Source organism: Equus quagga, chromosome 12, assembly GCF_021613505.1.
Source record: "Equus quagga isolate Etosha38 chromosome 12, UCLA_HA_Equagga_1.0, whole genome shotgun sequence".
In the NCBI taxonomy this organism is placed as follows: domain Eukaryota; kingdom Metazoa; phylum Chordata; class Mammalia; order Perissodactyla; family Equidae; genus Equus; species Equus quagga.
This window is the reverse complement of record NC_060278.1, coordinates 111879401-111896305: the sequence shown is the minus strand read 5'-3', so window position 1 is coordinate 111896305 and position 16905 is coordinate 111879401. Positions and strand designations below refer to the sequence as shown.

At 57.6% G+C, this 16905-nt stretch overlaps 1 protein-coding gene across 1 annotated transcript in view; it reads right to left on the bottom strand.

The window, feature by feature from the left end:
- Nucleotides 1-16905, bottom strand: part of MYT1 (myelin transcription factor 1) — a 45973-nt gene that overhangs the window by 468 nt on the left and 28600 nt on the right. Inside the window, exons 13-21 of the mRNA XM_046679746.1 lie at nucleotides 15301-15455; nucleotides 14297-14359; nucleotides 14115-14183; nucleotides 9418-9480; nucleotides 8999-9082; nucleotides 5068-5289; nucleotides 3482-3573; nucleotides 2754-2857; nucleotides 38-181 (exon numbers count right to left, since the gene is read on the bottom strand). Coding sequence (XP_046535702.1) covers nucleotides 38-181; nucleotides 2754-2857; nucleotides 3482-3573; nucleotides 5068-5289; nucleotides 8999-9082; nucleotides 9418-9480; nucleotides 14115-14183; nucleotides 14297-14359; nucleotides 15301-15455 — 996 coding nt within the window. The remainder of the gene's footprint in view (nucleotides 1-37; nucleotides 182-2753; nucleotides 2858-3481; nucleotides 3574-5067; nucleotides 5290-8998; nucleotides 9083-9417; nucleotides 9481-14114; nucleotides 14184-14296; nucleotides 14360-15300; nucleotides 15456-16905) is intronic.

Sequence of the window (16905 nt, the reverse complement as noted above, 5' to 3'; positions counted from 1 at the left end):
CTTGGCCATGATGCCCGCAAAACCTCTTCCTGCTTACCATGTGTGGAAGGCGGATGTTGGCGAGGCTTTGGATGAGGGCCTGGCTCAGGCCCGACAGCTCTAGAAACAGGGCTTCATTCTGCTCCTCAATGAGCTTGTTCTCCTCCTCGATGTTCCTCAGGCTCTTCTCCATGGAAGAGATCTGCACAGACAGATAAGGGAAATGCCTCCTGGCACGGGCCTGTGGGCCATGTCGCTTGCATCCTCCTGGGAGTGCACTGGGCATGCTCGTTGTGCCACATCTCATGTCTCTGCAGGAAAGGGTGAAGAGGCAGGGCCCCTGCCTCCCTGGGGGGTCCTGCCACTAGTGAGAGGCTGGCAGTGCCCTGGTCCCTGGATGGAGGAGGGGACGTGTTGACTGAGCCCGGGGCTGTATGGGGCTGTAGCTTTCTGTGCTGCATGTGTCATGCAGGGGTGGGGAGGAGCACAGCTCTGAAGCACCCTGGGCTCATACTCTGGCCCACCACTATTCCTCCACACTTCCTCGTCCTCGTCTATAATGGGGATACTGCGCCCACTGCGTGGGGCGTCTGGCTGTCTTTGAGTTTCCCCCACCAGAAAGACCAACAAAGGGCCTCACTCAAGCTGTGGAAGGTGAGCAGAGCAGGCGACAGCCCTTCCTCTGCAGCACGTGGCTGAGGGAGCAGCCGACGACTTCCCCAGCGAGCCTGAGAGCACCCTGGCGTTTCCAGCACAGACGCTTCTCTGGACTCAGCAGGGCACCAGGAGGAGGGTCCTGGTTGAAGCCCAGAAGTTTCTCCCAAGGGGACTCTCAGGTTCCAGCTGGAACCCCAGAGGACGGTGATGACAGCACTGGCGGCCACGGGCCATCCTGCCTGCTCTGGGCAGCTCAGGCCATAGGTGAGTCTCAGGGGGAGTGTAACCCTGTGCAGAGGTTCACAGTCAGCGTGGGGCAGGTGGGACGCCTGCCCCGGGGCCTGAGGCAAACTCACACACTGTGGGTGGCACACCAAGCCGTCCCCTAAGTGCGGCACAGCAAGCAGCCTTTTAGGAGGCCGTGAACGACATCGAGTACTTTCCTCCAACCACGTGACTCTGTGACCCGTGGCTGGGGAGATCACACTTTTGTCACCTGATGACAAGCCTGTGGCTTTAAAAGATTTGAGTAGGAGTTGAGGCTGCCTTCTCCTTGCCTGAGCCCTTCTGCAGAGCACACAATTCAAAACTCCCTCCAGGGGAAGGGGGCTGTGAGTCCTTCTGAAAGGATGCTCATGAAGAATCTGTCTTTAAAAAGGTGGGCGTTCGTCAACTGATGGTTGGATAAAGAAGATGTGGTATATTTACACAATGGAACACTACTCAGCCATAAAAAAGACAAATTCATCCCATTTGCAATAACATGCATGGACCTGGAGGGAATTATGCTAAGTGAAATAAGCCAGACTGAGAAAGACAGACACCAGATGATTTCACTCATATGTGGAACATGAACAAACACACAGACAAAGAAAGCAGTTCAGTGGTGACCAGGGGAAGGGGGTGGGGGAGGGCACATGGGGTGAAGGGGAGCACTTATGCAGTGACAGACAACAAATAACGTACAACTGAAATCTCACATCAATGTAAACTATTATGAACACACATTTTAAAAAGTGGGCGTTGTCAAATAAAGAGAAATCAGAGATGCCGCCCCAAGGGAGCTGACACAGGGAGGGTCCTTGGACTTTGAGAAGGGAAGGAGCAGGGAGGGACAGCAGGTGACAGCCACACAGCCACACTCAGTGCCCAGAGACAGCCCACACTTCTCTGCTTCTACTGCCTGTGAACCTGGAGAACATGCTGCAGGCAGAACGAACATCCTTTCTGGTCTCCAGGTGCTGATGTTATTTTTACACAGGTTTCTGAGTGACAGGAGGTCAGAGCAGAAGCTCATCTGCCCATGGAGGAAGGACAGCACGAGAGGACATGTGGGGCTCCAACACATCACAACGCAGCCTCTGGAAAGGGGCCTCACCATCTTCCCACCCATCCTCTGTGCCCTTCCATCCTGCAGGGCCTGGTCCCTCTTATCCCTTTGTCCCTCCAGCCATAGGGCTCCTGGCTATGTGTGGCTACTCTTTCTGTGCCCCCCAGCTCTGCTCCGACCCCCACTCAGCAGCCAAGGGTAAAGCATTGTCCTTTTTTCAAAATAAGACCTCTACTGCTTTGTTTTTCTGACTACAAATGTTCATTTGGGGGAAATCAGAGAGCTACGGGGCATACACTTAATTGGTAACCTGTCAACTAAGCGACAGCGGCTCTTTCAGGGCCAGACCCTTGTGCTAACTGCTTTCCTCACAGAAATGCATTCATCTTACAGCAACCACAAGGAGCAGATTTCCTGTTCTTGTCTCCATTCCACCAGTGAGGTGCAGGTTGGTGAGGAGGCTCGCCAAGCCTCTCAGCCGGTGTATGATAGCACTGTGGTGGAGGCCGGCTCCGGCCAGGCTCTCAGAACGCACACAGCCCTACTGACAGGATGAGCAACCCTAAAGGACCACTCGCCCTGATGGGACCCCCAGCCAGCAGCACAACGGGACCCCTAATGCTGGTAGCGCCACCAACACTGGCGGGCAGCGCGTGCACTGCACTGTCAGCTCAGCCCACACTGAGCGTGACGAGGGCAGCTCTCCCCACTGCACTAAAGAGGAGGGCGGGGGAGCGGAGGGCAAGGGCTTGACTCCAGGGCTGGGCGGGTGGGCAGTGCCACCCACCTGGGACTGCAGCTGTACCATGGCGGCCTCCATCTCTGAATTGGACTCATTCAGGTCGCGAATCTCCTGGTTCAGCTGCTTGATCTCCTCGTCATTCTCCAGCACTGCCCCAGAGAGAAAGCTCCGTTACAGCTCTCGGCCTCAAGGCCAGGCCCACAGTGGGTGCTTCCCAGACGGAACAGGGCCCTTTTCCAAGCAGAGGCACGGCCTGGGTCCGAGCTCCCTTGCAGGCAGCTCACATCCCATATTTCATGCCGGGAAAGTCGGACTCAGAGACTACTAGCCGTGTCTGTTGTTTGCCTCCGGGCCCCAGGTCACAGGTCAGAATGTATAGATCTCTTAGCAGGTAATAATCGCTAAGATACAAACGGGAGCTTCTCCAGATGATGCTGAATTTCCTCAGCTTCTCTCTTCATTGAGTTTAAGTGAGTTCACAACTCCACAAACCCTGAGAACATGGCCTCCTGAGCTGCCAGCAGGCTCTGTGATGTCAGCACTCAGCAATACCCAGGTCAAAGCAGGCTCGGCCACCAAGGGCCGGGAGCCCAGAAATGGGCAGCCAGAGGCCCAGAGCCAAGATCAGGAGACCTGTCAGCTCAGGCCACAGGGTCTGTGTCCACTGTGACTCACTCCAGGAGGGGCGTTGCTGGCCTAAGCCCTGGTCACCAGCCCTACCCACTGGCAGGTCGCCAAGCTCACACACAGGGGCTGTAGGAGGACATCCTTACCGTCACTCGTTTTGAACTTCGTGCTGAGAGCCTCGTCCCCTGAGAGCTTTCCCTTCTTTCCAGCAAAGGTCGCTCTGGGACAGCCAGACAAGCTGGAAGCAAAGGTCACACATCAAGATCCAGTTCAAGGTCACATGCCACAGGCCATCCAAGGTCATACGCCACAGGCCATTCAAGGTCACACACCACAGGCCATCCAAAGTCACACACCACAGGCCACTCCGAGGTCACATACCACAGGCCATCCGATGTCACACACCACGGGCCCTCTGAGATCACACACCAGGGGCCATCCAAGGTCACACACCAGGGGCCATCCAAGGTCACATTCCGCGGGCCAGTCCGAGGTCACATGCCACGGGCCAGTCTGAGATCACACGCCAGAGGCCATCCGAGCTCACACACCACAGGCCAGTCCGAGGTCACACACCATAGGCCAATCTGAGGTCACACACCAGGGGCCATCCGAAGTCACACACCACCGGCCAGTCTGAGGTCACACACCACAGGCCAGTCTGAGATCACACGTCAGGGGCCGTCGAGGTCACACGCCATGGGCCAGTCTGAGGTCACACACCATGGGCCATCTGAGGTCACACACCACAGTGAAACCCAAATCATTGCAGGCCGGCAGCCTGGTAGGATCCTGGTTTGGAACTTTCAGGCTCATCTCCTTTTACCCCCTGCTCCCCAGCTCAGCCCCAAGCTCCCTCACTCCTCGTCCAGTAGCCCCGGCTCTTCCCCACTCTGGCCACAGCCCTGAAGCCTGTCCCCAGATGGCCTGGGGGAGCTCCTCACCCCTCCCTGCTGCTACTTCCCCCCAGAGCTTCCATCCTCCACCACATGGGGATTTTACTCATTTGTGTGTTTGCAGTCTGCCTCCCCACCCACTCTGCCTACGTCAACTCCAGGAGGGCCGTTGTCACTCTTGTTTTCTCTCTGTCTCCAGAGCCTGGCACTGGTGGACTCTGAGTAAAGACTAGTGGAATGAATGAGTTAATTAATCATGTAGGTAGAGAGACAAGGGCAAAAAGAAAGAAAGAAAAGGACATCTGACGGGACCAGGTGGTGAGCCTGTGCCCCTCGGCCGTCACCTCGCTGCCTGGCCCTGGGGCAGGTGTTGGGGGACAAGGGAGAGCCGGTCAGCGCTGCCCAGCCCACTGCCCAGGCAGGGAGGGGTCTTCTCACCGGGCCCCTTGCAAAGCAGGCAGAGGCCTGGGTCCAAAGTTCAAAGAAGAGGCCCAGGGGGAAGGGCAGGGCTTGAGCGTGACAGGCAAGGCTTTTCAAGAAGCTGGTTAGGCACGTGCACAAGACACAGGCCCTGCTCGCTCTCGCCAGAGGGACCCTGTCGGGATGTGGAAGGAAGTTTATGACAGTAGACACACAGGGTGACACATGTCAATAACATCACTATCTGGTACTAACGGGCTTTCCATGGCTTCCCCCCGAGGCTCCAAGCTGGGCCTCCAGAAACTACGGGTCACACCTGCGCCCTAGTCTGGCCCTCCCTGGGGGCTTTGCCTACAGCCCCAAAGCTGGGGTCCCCACTGGAGGCACAGACAGAAAGGGGGTGCAGGGACAGTTACCTCCGATGGGTGAGGAAGCTCCCGTTGGCGTGGCCGGAGCCGTCACAGCCCGGAGTGGGGCAGGTGGGCCCCTCGTTCTTCAGTGATTTCCAGGAAAACGACGAGCCATTGAGGGAACCCTCTTTCTGCCTCCGGGCGGCCAGTGGGCAGCCAGATGCACTTCTGTGAGAGGCATACTTTCCGCTGATGTGACCAAGCCCCACGCAGCCTGGAACTGGGCACCTGGGCACAGAGGTCAGAGGTGAGCACAGCAGGGCTAAAGGTGGGAGGAAGCCAGGGACCCTGCCAAGCCAGGCACTGAGATCTGCTGGGGGCTCCTGGATAAACTCCCATTGTTGGGACGAGTGCTGGAGCCTCAGAGAAGAACCTGGGCTTTCCTGATGGGAGATGAAGGCAGCAGCTCCCTCTCCAGCCTCAGCTTGGTGTTCCCTGCACAGCTGGAGGTCAGTAGCTACCTTCTCTCCCCGCCCCCCAGCAGCCGTGAGCCCCTGAGCCCTGGGGCTGGCTCTCAGGGGCCTCTGGGTCCACACCTAGACCTTGCTGCCAACGTCACTTCTGTGTCACACCAGCAATGTGGGATTAAGGTGTTGGGTGAGGCCACCCAGAGGTCACTTGCTGGGAGCTTGCACCAAGCACAGGACCCGGGGAGCCTGTGGGGTCACAAAAGGTCATGAGTGCACCCTTAGTCAGGCAGCTCAGAGACAGCAGAGGCCCCATCACCCCCAGCATCCCAGAATGAGGCTGATTATGGCCTGATGCCCAGGGATGTTCCAGCTTTGCCACACTGAAATGTGTGTTCTGGAAGGAAGAACACGAGGCCCCACAGCTTATGTGGGAGGACTCGACTCAGACATCCCACAAGGACTCCTGCCCCAGGCCAGCTTGGAGCAGCATTTTCCTTGGTTCAGGTTGTTAGGAGAGAAAGAGAATCCCTTAGGGAAATGACAAAAGCCCAGGAACAGGCGAGACACAGAGAAAGTTTCAGAGAGACTCCCATTCTGCGGCACAGAAAACAGGACAACGCAAGGTCGAGGCCTCCTTCAGTGAGGGGTAGTCCAGGAGCTCCCTGCAGCACCTTCTGGGCACAGAGATTTCGGGTTCTGGGATCTAAGGGCAGGGTCACCTGGGAGTAAACAGCCAATCGCGGACAAGGGCCTCCATCCGCGAGTTCTCAGTCTTCTCCCTCCAACAAACGAGACTTGTTTAACCTGCCATCTATCACCCACTTCCTGTGTGCTGTAGACCAGAAGACACACAGGACCAGGAGGGGACACGTGGCCCCACTGCACAGAGAGGCCCCTAGGGTCCAGAGACGTCAGAGGCAGGGCCACCCCAGGGGCTCCTGCTGCAGTGGTGGGGTTGGGGACAGGGCTGTGCTGCCCAGGAGCAAGGCTGACCCGGCCTCGTTGCCCCCACACTCTGGCCGCATCTCAGAGGCAGCCCTTGCAGACACTTTCCCAGCCTCCTCGGCCAAGACTGTCCTCACTTGTCCCCTCTACTGGCTCTCCTCCCTTTCTTTCCCATCCCACCCACGTGGGCCTCAGACATGTGGGACATCCACTGAGTCCATCCAAGCTCATCTCAGCCACAAGTCCAGAGTGGAGACACCGCCGGTGCCCCTGCAAGAGCCACGGAGAGGTTTCATGCTATGTCTGCTCCCCAAACCGGGACACTTCCCAGCTATGGACCCCAAGGGACCCCTGGTCCGGGCACCCTAAGGTGCCTGTGAGGCCCAACCTCGCAAGATCAAAAGGACAATCGAGAGGTGGCTCTTCACAGTCACAGCACACAGTTGAATCCAAATGCTCTCTTCCTAGTTTCTTTGCAAAACCCTAACTCCTGGTGTTTCCAGGAGTTACATTCATAGTGAGTATTTCAGAAGCGTGACGATGCTTCTCTCTCCCTCCACACCCAGGCCCAGACCTTCCAAGCCATCAGGTGACCTCCCATTAGGACGTGTGTCGGTGCCAAGTTGGGAGCTTCTTGCTCCCAGGGTGAGCGTGCAGGGGGGTGCGGGAGCAGCACATCTCTCATCAGATGCCAGCGTGGCTGGGGACAGCTGGGGGCCTCTCTGCCAGCAATGGGCATTCAGCTCCCGACCCCGATGCTGGAACATCCACAGACTTTTATTGCCCGTTATTTAGTTGTGGCCAAAGGGATTTACCACAAAGTGCTGACATGACTTAATCTCAAACAGTGCAGACACAAGATGTCATAGAAAGAAATGCATCTTCCACCAGCCCTTCCAAAATCACAGCTAGTGCGTGCCAGCAAAATCCTGTTGTGCAGCAGAGCCTGATGCACCTATTATAATTTCTGCTGCAGCCTGCAAGCATCTAAAGATGCTAGTCAATTATAAATATGGTTAAAGTTTATGGCTGGGGGTGAGGCCCTATAAAATGGAGCTGTTCTAAGTGCCAGTCCCCCCTCCTTGCCATGGAGCCATTAGGAACTTCGCCCGTCCTGTAAACGCTAAACTGTTTCTAAAAGTCACATTCTCCACTTGGCTGCAGAAACCTTGTTTTTTAAAAAGCAAAGTTGATGGCACATTAGGAAGAGGAAAACCATTTTTCCCAGTTAACTTGAAAAATGCTGATCTCGATTTTAATCATTTGCAAATGTAGCACAATTCACTTATAATATCCCTACCAGCAGGATCCTTACTAAATTCATAACAGCACTGCATTTATTTGATCACAGGCAAATTCCTGGATTCTTGGAAGGGAGAATACTCTTTATGCACCCTAGCATCTGTAGGCAGCAGTCCCGATACTAACAACCGCGTACTTTGCCTTGTTGATTTAACGTTCATTACAGTCTCACTGTAAAAATTAAATGAGCCACAGCCTTATTACACCAAACAGGCGGGGGGCTGTCCTTTTGCAGTGTGTGATACTGGTCAGTTGAGCCCCTCCTCTGTGGCCAAACAGATGTTTGGACACAGCTGGGCTGAGCTCCGAGGAGGAGCCAGGTTTCCCTTGGGCCAGGGTGCTCCCTCTGCAGGGGCGAGCATCTGGTTGTTCGTGGCCCACAGGCAACAGTCAGGGTACACTGCTTCCTGTGGACCTGCCAGGCTCGCCCTGACCAAGCCAGCCCCACAAGGCAGCCAGAGCCATTCCCTTCCACTCCTCACCTGCCAAGGGGACCACTGCCTGCTTTGCCTGGGGTCAGCTCTGAAAGTCCAGGGCAAATTAGACAGTGGGCCTCCCTGTTTGCACCTGTGGCACAGCCTTGGCCCCACCTGCAAGTGGGGGCTCAGGGGCCAAGTTCTCGTCTGGAAAGATGAGGTTGCAATAATACAAGGCCCATGGAGTTGGGCACACACAGGATCAGAGTTCATGCAAAGCCCCTGATGACGAGTCGGGCACCCCCAGTGAGAAGGTCAGTAGAGGGTTTCAGGGACTTCAGTCACTTAAAGCCCCAGAGGTATTTCTCCTCCTCATGGCAGTGTCAAGGTCCCAGTTGGGGTGACCATCCTGGGCTCCCTCACTCCACACCAGCTCCCTGCAAAGGTGTGTGAGCACACAGGAGTGTGGGAGTGCAGACACGCACGATTCAAGGATCATCGTCTTTCTAATCCTCCTTGACTCCTGCACCTGACCTTTCCCGCCAGACCAAAGAAGCACAGATTGTGATGCCTGTGGGTGCCCAGGACCCCCAGGTGCACAAGTGGCAGGGCGTTCGCGTCTCCCAGCCCCACCAAACACCCCCAGACCTCAGAAGCTCAGAAGGGAGCCAGTGCCTACGCCCTCGACACCACGCAGGTGGCTCGTGCCTTGCAGGCATCACAGGCAGGGTATAAGAACGTCGGTGAAAATGAGATTGCCCTATCAATGAAAAGGGAATCTAGAAGGAACTTCTTCAAAATATGAAATACAGGAAAATCCCAATTCTGCAAAGCAACAATGGGGCCGGTAGGACCCTGACTTACTTCATCAGCTCAGGATCCTCCCTGTCATCCTTCGTGGGGGTCACCTTGGCTCCACCTTTCTTGGCACGAGGGCAGCCGGACAAGCTAGTTTGAGAGAGGAAAAGTGCTGCAGCAGTCCACACCTGCCTGCCTCGCCCCTCCCCCCAGGCCTGCGGTCAGCAACCAGCAGATCCTAGGACCCTCGTGCCAGCGAGCGCTCTCCTGGGCAGCAGGGCCACTGACAGAAGCGTCGCTATGAACCCCCAGCTCCGGATACAGTGGCAACCAGATGAGGCTCTGGGAACAGCGACAACTCAGATTAAAGAGATGAAACAGGCTCTGGTTGCTGGCAACATCAATGTCTTATTCGGAGCTTTACAACTCCATCTGACGAGGGGACCCGCCCCACCAGCCTGACACCCCGGCTGTGGCAGGCTCACCTCCGGTGCGATGCGTAGTTCCCCGTTATGTGGCCAGAGCCGTCACAGCCAGGCGTGGGGCACCTGCGGAGGACAGGGCAGCTGGGACCAGAGCCAGTGAAAACTCCTGGCCACAGAAAGATGCCCTCTGTGCCCAGCCCCCCATGGGCCCACCCGCCTCCCCAGCACCGAGGTCTCGCAAACAGCCGTGTGTCTGGCCGGCCTGCTACCACCACCTCCAGGCTTCAGAACTTTGATACCCAGGCTCCCAAAGGGGCACAGGAAGGCCAAGAGGAGAGCATGTCTCCCCTGCAGGGACAGTGGGCTCCCACTGTGGCCTTCTTTGGGGTTCTAGGCTGGACTAGAAGGTTCCAGAACACACATGGGCCTTAACTTTAAACACGACTGCTCAGAAAGGGAAATCTAACCCCTAAGACCAGTTCATCTTCCTTGACATCCCTGGGAGGAAGAAGCCTTGGTCTCGCGGAGGCTTGTCATGTCAGAGCAAATGAACAGATGCCGACTAAGTGCCCACGGCATGCTGGCCACGGCACCCGTCACCTTGGGGTGCAATTCTTCGTGAGTGAAGAACTCACGCAGCCAGGTCATGGAGGGGCAGCAGCACCGGTGAGGTAAGGTGGGGAGACACAAAACACAAAAGCCCAGCTTTATGCACCCAAAATGTTTGACGAGCGATTGCGTAGAAGGTAAAGATTTCACTTCACTATACGAGCGTGGGTTTTCCTAAGTTCCTTTCCACCGACTGTCCGCTGAGGAAAACGGGGCGAGCTCCTGCTGGCATCAGCACGGGAAGGTGGATCCCAGGGCTGCCCCTCTGGAGCAGACCTGTGGCTTCACACCTCGGCCCTCACGAGGGCATGGCTCCAGCCCCCCGGGACCTGGCGGGACCTGGCAGGACCTGGCTGCTTGCCTCTGGAGAGCCTGCTGCTCTCAGAGCGCATATCCGCCGTTTCTGGTTTCATCCGCACAGAGAGAGAACCGTGAGAGCTGAAGCCGCTGCTTAGTGCGAAAGTGGCCCCAAGAGGGTCGTGGGACCAGTGCCAGCTGGAACAGGGTGCAGGTCTTTGCATCTCATCCACAGGGGGCTCCATCCACTCAGGTCCCTGCGCTGCGCCCGAGGCCCTTCCTCAGTGTCCTCCTTCACCCGCACACGCACACGCTGAGTGTGGCATTTGGGGCAGGTCAGAGGAAGCCAGAAAGGCCAAAGAACTCCCCGCAGCCTCAGGACCTTCATCTGGACCCCCGCAGGCCAGGCTGACACTGCCCATTCCCCATCAGAGAAACCCTGAGGCTGGCCCGATGACTGAAGGGCTTGATACCCAGGCCTCCCCACCCAGCTCCTTCTCCAGCCCCTCAACTTCCTCAAAGCACCCTCCTCACCCCTGCCCTGGGGCCACACACCCAAAGGCCTCCCTGGCCTATCATCCACCAGCTGGTCAAATCACCCTCCTGCTGGGTTTGGGGGTAATTGAAACCCCATTGAAATTATGATGACTCCTGCCCCAGTCACCTGTGATCACAGTTCAACCCATATACACCTGGAGCAAGGAGGTTTTTGCATTTTAATAGAAACCACTCATCACCCCCATTTGGGTAGGCTTCACCCTTTCAAACAAACCCCAAACCGCTACCACACTTCTACCCTGAAGCTTAGCATCTCTGCAGAGTCCAGGCTCCAGGGTGCAAGCTGCTCGGGGCCGTGGGCACCAGGCCCTTTGGGCACATCAGGGTGTCCCTCACACAGCTCTCCATGTTGAGGCCGCCCCTTCCTCAGCGCAGGGTGCCCTGCCAAGCACTCCATGGCCCAAGCCGGCCGTTCCTGCTCCCTGGGAGACCAAGCGCAGAGAGGGAGGACAGGCCTTCTTCCTGCTTTTGCAGCTGCTCTGGCGGCTATCCGGGGCCCTGCTCCTTAGCTTCAGGGAAGTGAGCAACAGAACTCAGAGGCTCGGCATCACGAGCCGTGGCCAGGGCGTCATGACCCCTAGCATCCCTAGGCCTTGAGGGCCTAAGCTCAGCTCTGGCCTGTGGGTGACATACCTGGCACGGGGCAGCCCCCACTAGCACCTGTGACTGAGTCTGGGGGAGGTCCCAGCCAGTGGGACTGCATTCCCAGGGGTCCTACTGAGGCACACCTGCTCCAGGCAGGTGAGGCCGTCCCACATTCTTCACAAGGCCTTGAGCCAATGGCTTTTCCTGAGAGTCGTGTCCCAGAGAGGATGGCATTCAGGCGGCTGGAGAAGCAGGTGTCTGTGCTGGGTGCTGGCAGCACAGCGGCTCTTATGGCCCCACAGGATCAGCTGTAGGAGCCCTTCTGCCACCTGCTTCTGAGTGTTCTGCCTGGGCAGGTGGAAGAATCCGTGTCTAAGGGACTCAGCACAGCTTGGCGGTACACACCAGGTCTCGCCTCCGAGCCCCATCCCTGTCCCATGTGGGGGCTGTCCCTGACCCTGTGCAGAGGTCCCCGTGTCACACCCTTGCAGGGTGTGTGGCTGCCCTCCAACTCCCTGTGCACAGAGCGGGATGAGCAGCCCAAGGCAGCAGGTCCCCTGATCACACTGGGTACATGGAAGGGAAAAGCAAATGTCCTTGGGACTTGACTGAAACAGAAAACGCATCATGTGGGCCTGTCGCTGCACCAGGTGTTGAGAGGGAAGCCACCAAAAGAGCCTCGTCTGCAAGGCGGTGGCACACATGTCTTTGCCCCCTTGGGGATGGGTCCCCTTCACCTGTTGCTGCCACAAGGCTGGTGAGGAACAGCCCGTGCCAGATACCCAGTGGACAGGAGGAGGGAGAGGGGAGCGTTGGTGTACGAGGAACATGGTGGAGTCCAGCACACGTCCATCCCAAGCCCACCTGTGGCCTGAGGGAGGCAGGCGTGAGCTCTCACAGAAAGACCCCCAAGTGGAGAGAAGTGCTTCGGAGGGAGTCAGGGGCACCTCAGCCGCCCCCCTAGACCTTGCTGAGGCTGATGAGTGACGTGTTTTCATACACAGAAGACTTCCTGTTGCTATTTCCAAACAAGTTGTGGGTAAAGCTCTTCACAGCGCTTAGTCTTAGAGGGGCCAAGCCTCCCAGATGGCCACACTTCCAGACTCAGATGGGCCCATGTTCTCCTTCCCTGAGCACCTGCTCTGCAAGAGGAAAGAGCTACCGAGCACCTGTGGTCACATCTTAGAGTCTAATGACCCTTAGACTGGAAAACCCTGAAAACTGATCATAGTTAGAAAAGCAAGAAGAATTGGAAAAGGAAACAGAGAAAGGGAGTGAGAGGAGAGGAGAGACAGAGGTTGGGGAGGAGGTTCCTGGGCTGGCAGGACTCAGGGTTCCCAGTGGATTTCTGGGGCTGGACACCAGGAATGAATGAGTGAACATGGATCTGCCACGAGCTGAGCCTCAGAAAACGTTTACGTTAAAGCTGGTAACTCCCGGAAGGATGATTCTGGCAGTAAATCCGGCCCCATCTGCAGGAATGGAAGGCCCCATTGGTGACAACAGGCAATGACATGCTTCTCCTGGCTGCTGGGCCTCCTGAGAGTGACAAGGGAAGGCTGGCAGCATGGGGACTCTGGAGCTCTAGAGCTTTCTGCCCTGTTTCTAAATCCGCTCAGGTCCCTGGAAGCTGTCACCAACAGCAGGTCCTCACCTTAGAAGCACCAGCACCCCAGCTCCTGTCTGGCCCCAGAATGGAACGAGCCAGGGAAATGTGGCCTGGATTCAGCGCTCCCCAGCACAGAGGCCTGAGGAAGGGAGGGACGCCCCTGAAGAGGGGTGACCCAAAAGGGACAAGAGTAGGACCTCCTTCCTCAGCCTTGGCTCAGCCTGGGGGCCCAGGACGAGAGCCGCACAGCTCAGGGGCACACCAGCTGGGACGTCACAGCTTAACTGAAGGCATGAAGACAAAAGGCAATGACAGTCCCCAACTCCAACCAAGAGGACACTGACACCTAGGAAACCTCTGGGTGCATCTCATCTGAGCTGGACGGTCAAGCAGGCTAGCTGGGGCCACAGGACCGTCCCCACCCATGTGTTACGGGCAGGGAGGAGCAGAAGCAGAAAAAGCTGGTGCTCAGCAAAGAGGAGGGATGCACATGGAGGGGAGGCATGTCTGGGAGGCACCAGAGGCCAAGATGGAAGCAGCGGGAAGGGGCTGCAGGAGAGGGCAGGGCAAAGAGCTCTCTCTTTCACCATCAGCATCAGTTCCTCCAGCAAGGGCCACACAGCCTGCAGCCCACGGAGCAACGCAAGGCCTCCAAGCCAAGGCCAGTCTGGGCTTCTCCCAAATCTCAAAGCAGTGAGGACAGGAGGCTCAGACAGCCCAGCAGGGGTCCCCGGGAGAAGGAGAGGAGGAGGGGGCCGTTGGGAGCGGGAGGCGGGTCGTGCTCCCCCGCCCCGGCCTCCTGCCCCCAGCTCCGGAAAGGTGGGCTGAGGGAGTCACAGGAGCCACAGCAGCCCCTGGCCCAAGAAGACAGGCAAGAAGACAGGCAGCAGCAGCACTCAGAGCAGGAGGCAGGCAGCAGCAGTGGCCCCAGACAAGCGGAATCAGCCCCTCCCTGGCCCTGCCTCTCTGCCCCACCCGTGGTGGGGCCAGCCTGGGGCTGGAGCCCTGGAGAAGGCCGATTTTGTCTGTAGCCTCATGGAAGGAGAGAGCAGAGCAAGGGAGTCGCCCAAGAGATGGGAGGCCAGGAGGGCAGACATACTTGAGGTCAGCAGAATGGGCAGCCATGAGGTTTCTGAGGCTCTTGTCAGCAAGAGGGCAACCAGAGAGGCTGAAAGAGAAGAGATGGGATATCGGGGTAAGCAAAGAGGAGCGCAGAGGAGGAGAGGAGGAAGACCCACCACATGGCACCCAGGCCAGGCCGGACCCGAGTGGGGCACGAACCTGCGGTGGGAGGCATAGTTTCCGGTGATGTGGCCGCTGCCATCACAGCCTGGGGTGGGACAGCTGGACAAAGGAAAAAGAACGTCAGAACAGAGAGCAAGGCACACCTGCCAGGCCTGGCCCCCAGGCTGAGCCTCCTCGGGGAGGGAGCTGGCACCTGCTCCTGCCTCGCCCACGAGCCACGGCCAACCCCTCCCCCTCAGTCCTCAGAGCACAGCCCTCGCCTCTTGAGCTGCAAGTTTCTCCCACACAACTTAACTCAAGGAGAAAAAGAGCCAAATTAAGGTTCCACTTGAAGCTAGGACACCTCTGATGCACATGTGCTATGCGTGCACACGCATTTGCCCACAAACATCACGGCAGGGAGTTCCTAAGACAGCCAGCTACAGGGTGGCAGGAAGCTGGTGGGGCTCAGGGTAAGGAGAAGAGGAACCCCAGGAGCAAGCTGAGCACAGTGAGCGTCCTCGAGGAGAGGTGGTTCTCAGTGAGGGCTGACCAGAGGCCACAGGGCAGCTCACATCTACAAGCAGCTTCTGGCTCCCCAACGACACCTGGTTAAACCCCATGAGGACCAGCTCAAAGGAGTCAGCCTCTGCCAGGGCTGAGGGTGCTGAGTCCTAAGGCTGAACACACATCAGGCCCAGCGCTGGGAGCCAGGGCAACAGCTGTGGCTTGGGAGAGGGTCAGCCCCCTCAGCCCTCATCCTGCTCTGTGGACCAGAACACGTCATTCCTAACCACTTCAAAGGATTGTGTTCGTGCCCAGTGTGGTGCAGAGATGGCGGGGAACCTATCACTCATTGCCTGGCTCAAGAGGATTCTAGTGAAGGATGCCCAACCTCTCCCCCAAGAGGGTCAGGGCAGGAGGACAGTCAGAGCTAGGCCAGGGCGAGGGGAAAGCCCCGGATGGAGTAGGCCCAGTCATTATGGCTCAGACCAAGACACGATCCTTTCTAGACTGTTGAGGTTCTCCAAGGAGTCCTGTCGGCCGAGGTGGGGACTTACGTGAGCAGCTCCTTCTTTATGTCCTTGGAGAGAAACTTCAGCTTAAAGTTGCTCAGGGTAACTTCCCCGGGGTACTTCCGCTCCTCAAAATTCTCTTCCGACACTTCCTGGTCATCTGCTTCAGAAGAAGCAAAAGAATGGGCTGCTGGCTCTGACTGCAAAAAACCAGCAGGGAGATGTTTTAACCGGCTGGCGGGGGGCTGGGCGCCCAACCCGGGGGCTGAGGGAGAGGGACCCTTCAGAACAGTGTCCACAGAGGCATTTTCTGGAGTCTCCTGTCTTCTGGATGAGAGGAAGACTTACTCCCCTAAGATACAGGAGACAGCACCCCCCGGGGCTGGAGTGCTCCCCCACTGCAGCCAGAGCTCCTGAGTGGCCCAGTGTGGCCAGTTCCTGACACCCTCCACGGCCTTGGGCACGTGGGTCACCTCCACCTAACCATGCTGGGCCTCCTTCTAAACACAAGAGTCTACAAGTGCAGCCCCTTCGGAGCTACAAATGGCACCCGGTAGACAGTGGGCACTAGCAAAATACGTGTCTGCTGAGATGCTGTGATGATGAGATAGCACAATGAGAGTGACAACGTACGAAGTACGATGACAATCACAGTGACCTTGTGACTGTCGGGCCCTATGCCCCGACCCAGCACAACGCCTTGACAACAGCAGGCATTTAATAAGTGCTTTGAACTCAAATGCTGGGTCTGGTGGTGTCCACTCATCACCCAAGGGTAGGGTGCTGTGGACGAGGAGAGAACAAGGACTGTCCCTGCCATAGAGGGTGGGGGGGCCACAGAGTCAGGAAGGTCAGTGCCCTGCAGGTCGGCCTGTGGCAGAAGCGGTTAACCCCATGGGGTGGCTCGCAGTTCAGATCCCACACAGGCTCTCGCCCTAGGTCCCAGGCAAGTTGTGCAGCGTCCTGGGGCCCAGATGCCACGCCTCAAAGCTTGAGAAAACAGCGGCCTCACAGGACACCCAGGGCTCGACTGAGGACGAGCCAGAGGAGCCACAGCCCAGCACACACAGCTCTCTGTGACTGGTGGTCTCGTCGCCATTGTGGGCATTGCTGTCACTGCTATTGTCACTGCTATGGAACGAGGCACGAGGAGAGTTTTGCCCGAGCAAGCTGGACGAAGCTCTTCAACTTAAGCTGAGTCTTCAGGATAAATGAGGAGGATGCTGCTCCAGAGCAGGGAAAGCACCCCAGAGGCCCATGGACACAGGGGTCTGGGGTCTCTTGGGGCAGTGAGAAGGGGCTGCTGCCAGGCAGAGGCCGCAGCCTTAGTGGGGACAGTGAAGGGTCAGCGGGCAGAGCTGGAAGGCGAGTCTGAGTAGGGACTCCAGGCCCGTGGTGGAGGTCTCAGGAAGGCCTGATTCAGGAGGCGTTTCTGGGGGTGATCCAGAAAGATGTGGAGCACCTGTGCCCAGGATAAGGGGCTGGAGGAGAGGGAGGCCGAGGCTTCTGGCTGGAGAGTGGACTTCTGATCCCGGGATAGAGCATGGGCAGGCTTCACTGGGTCTCTGAGACCTGGGTCACCCCACCAAGGATGGTGACAGTCCTGGGAGGGGAGGAGGATGTTCATGGGGAGTGTGAAGGGGGAGGGGG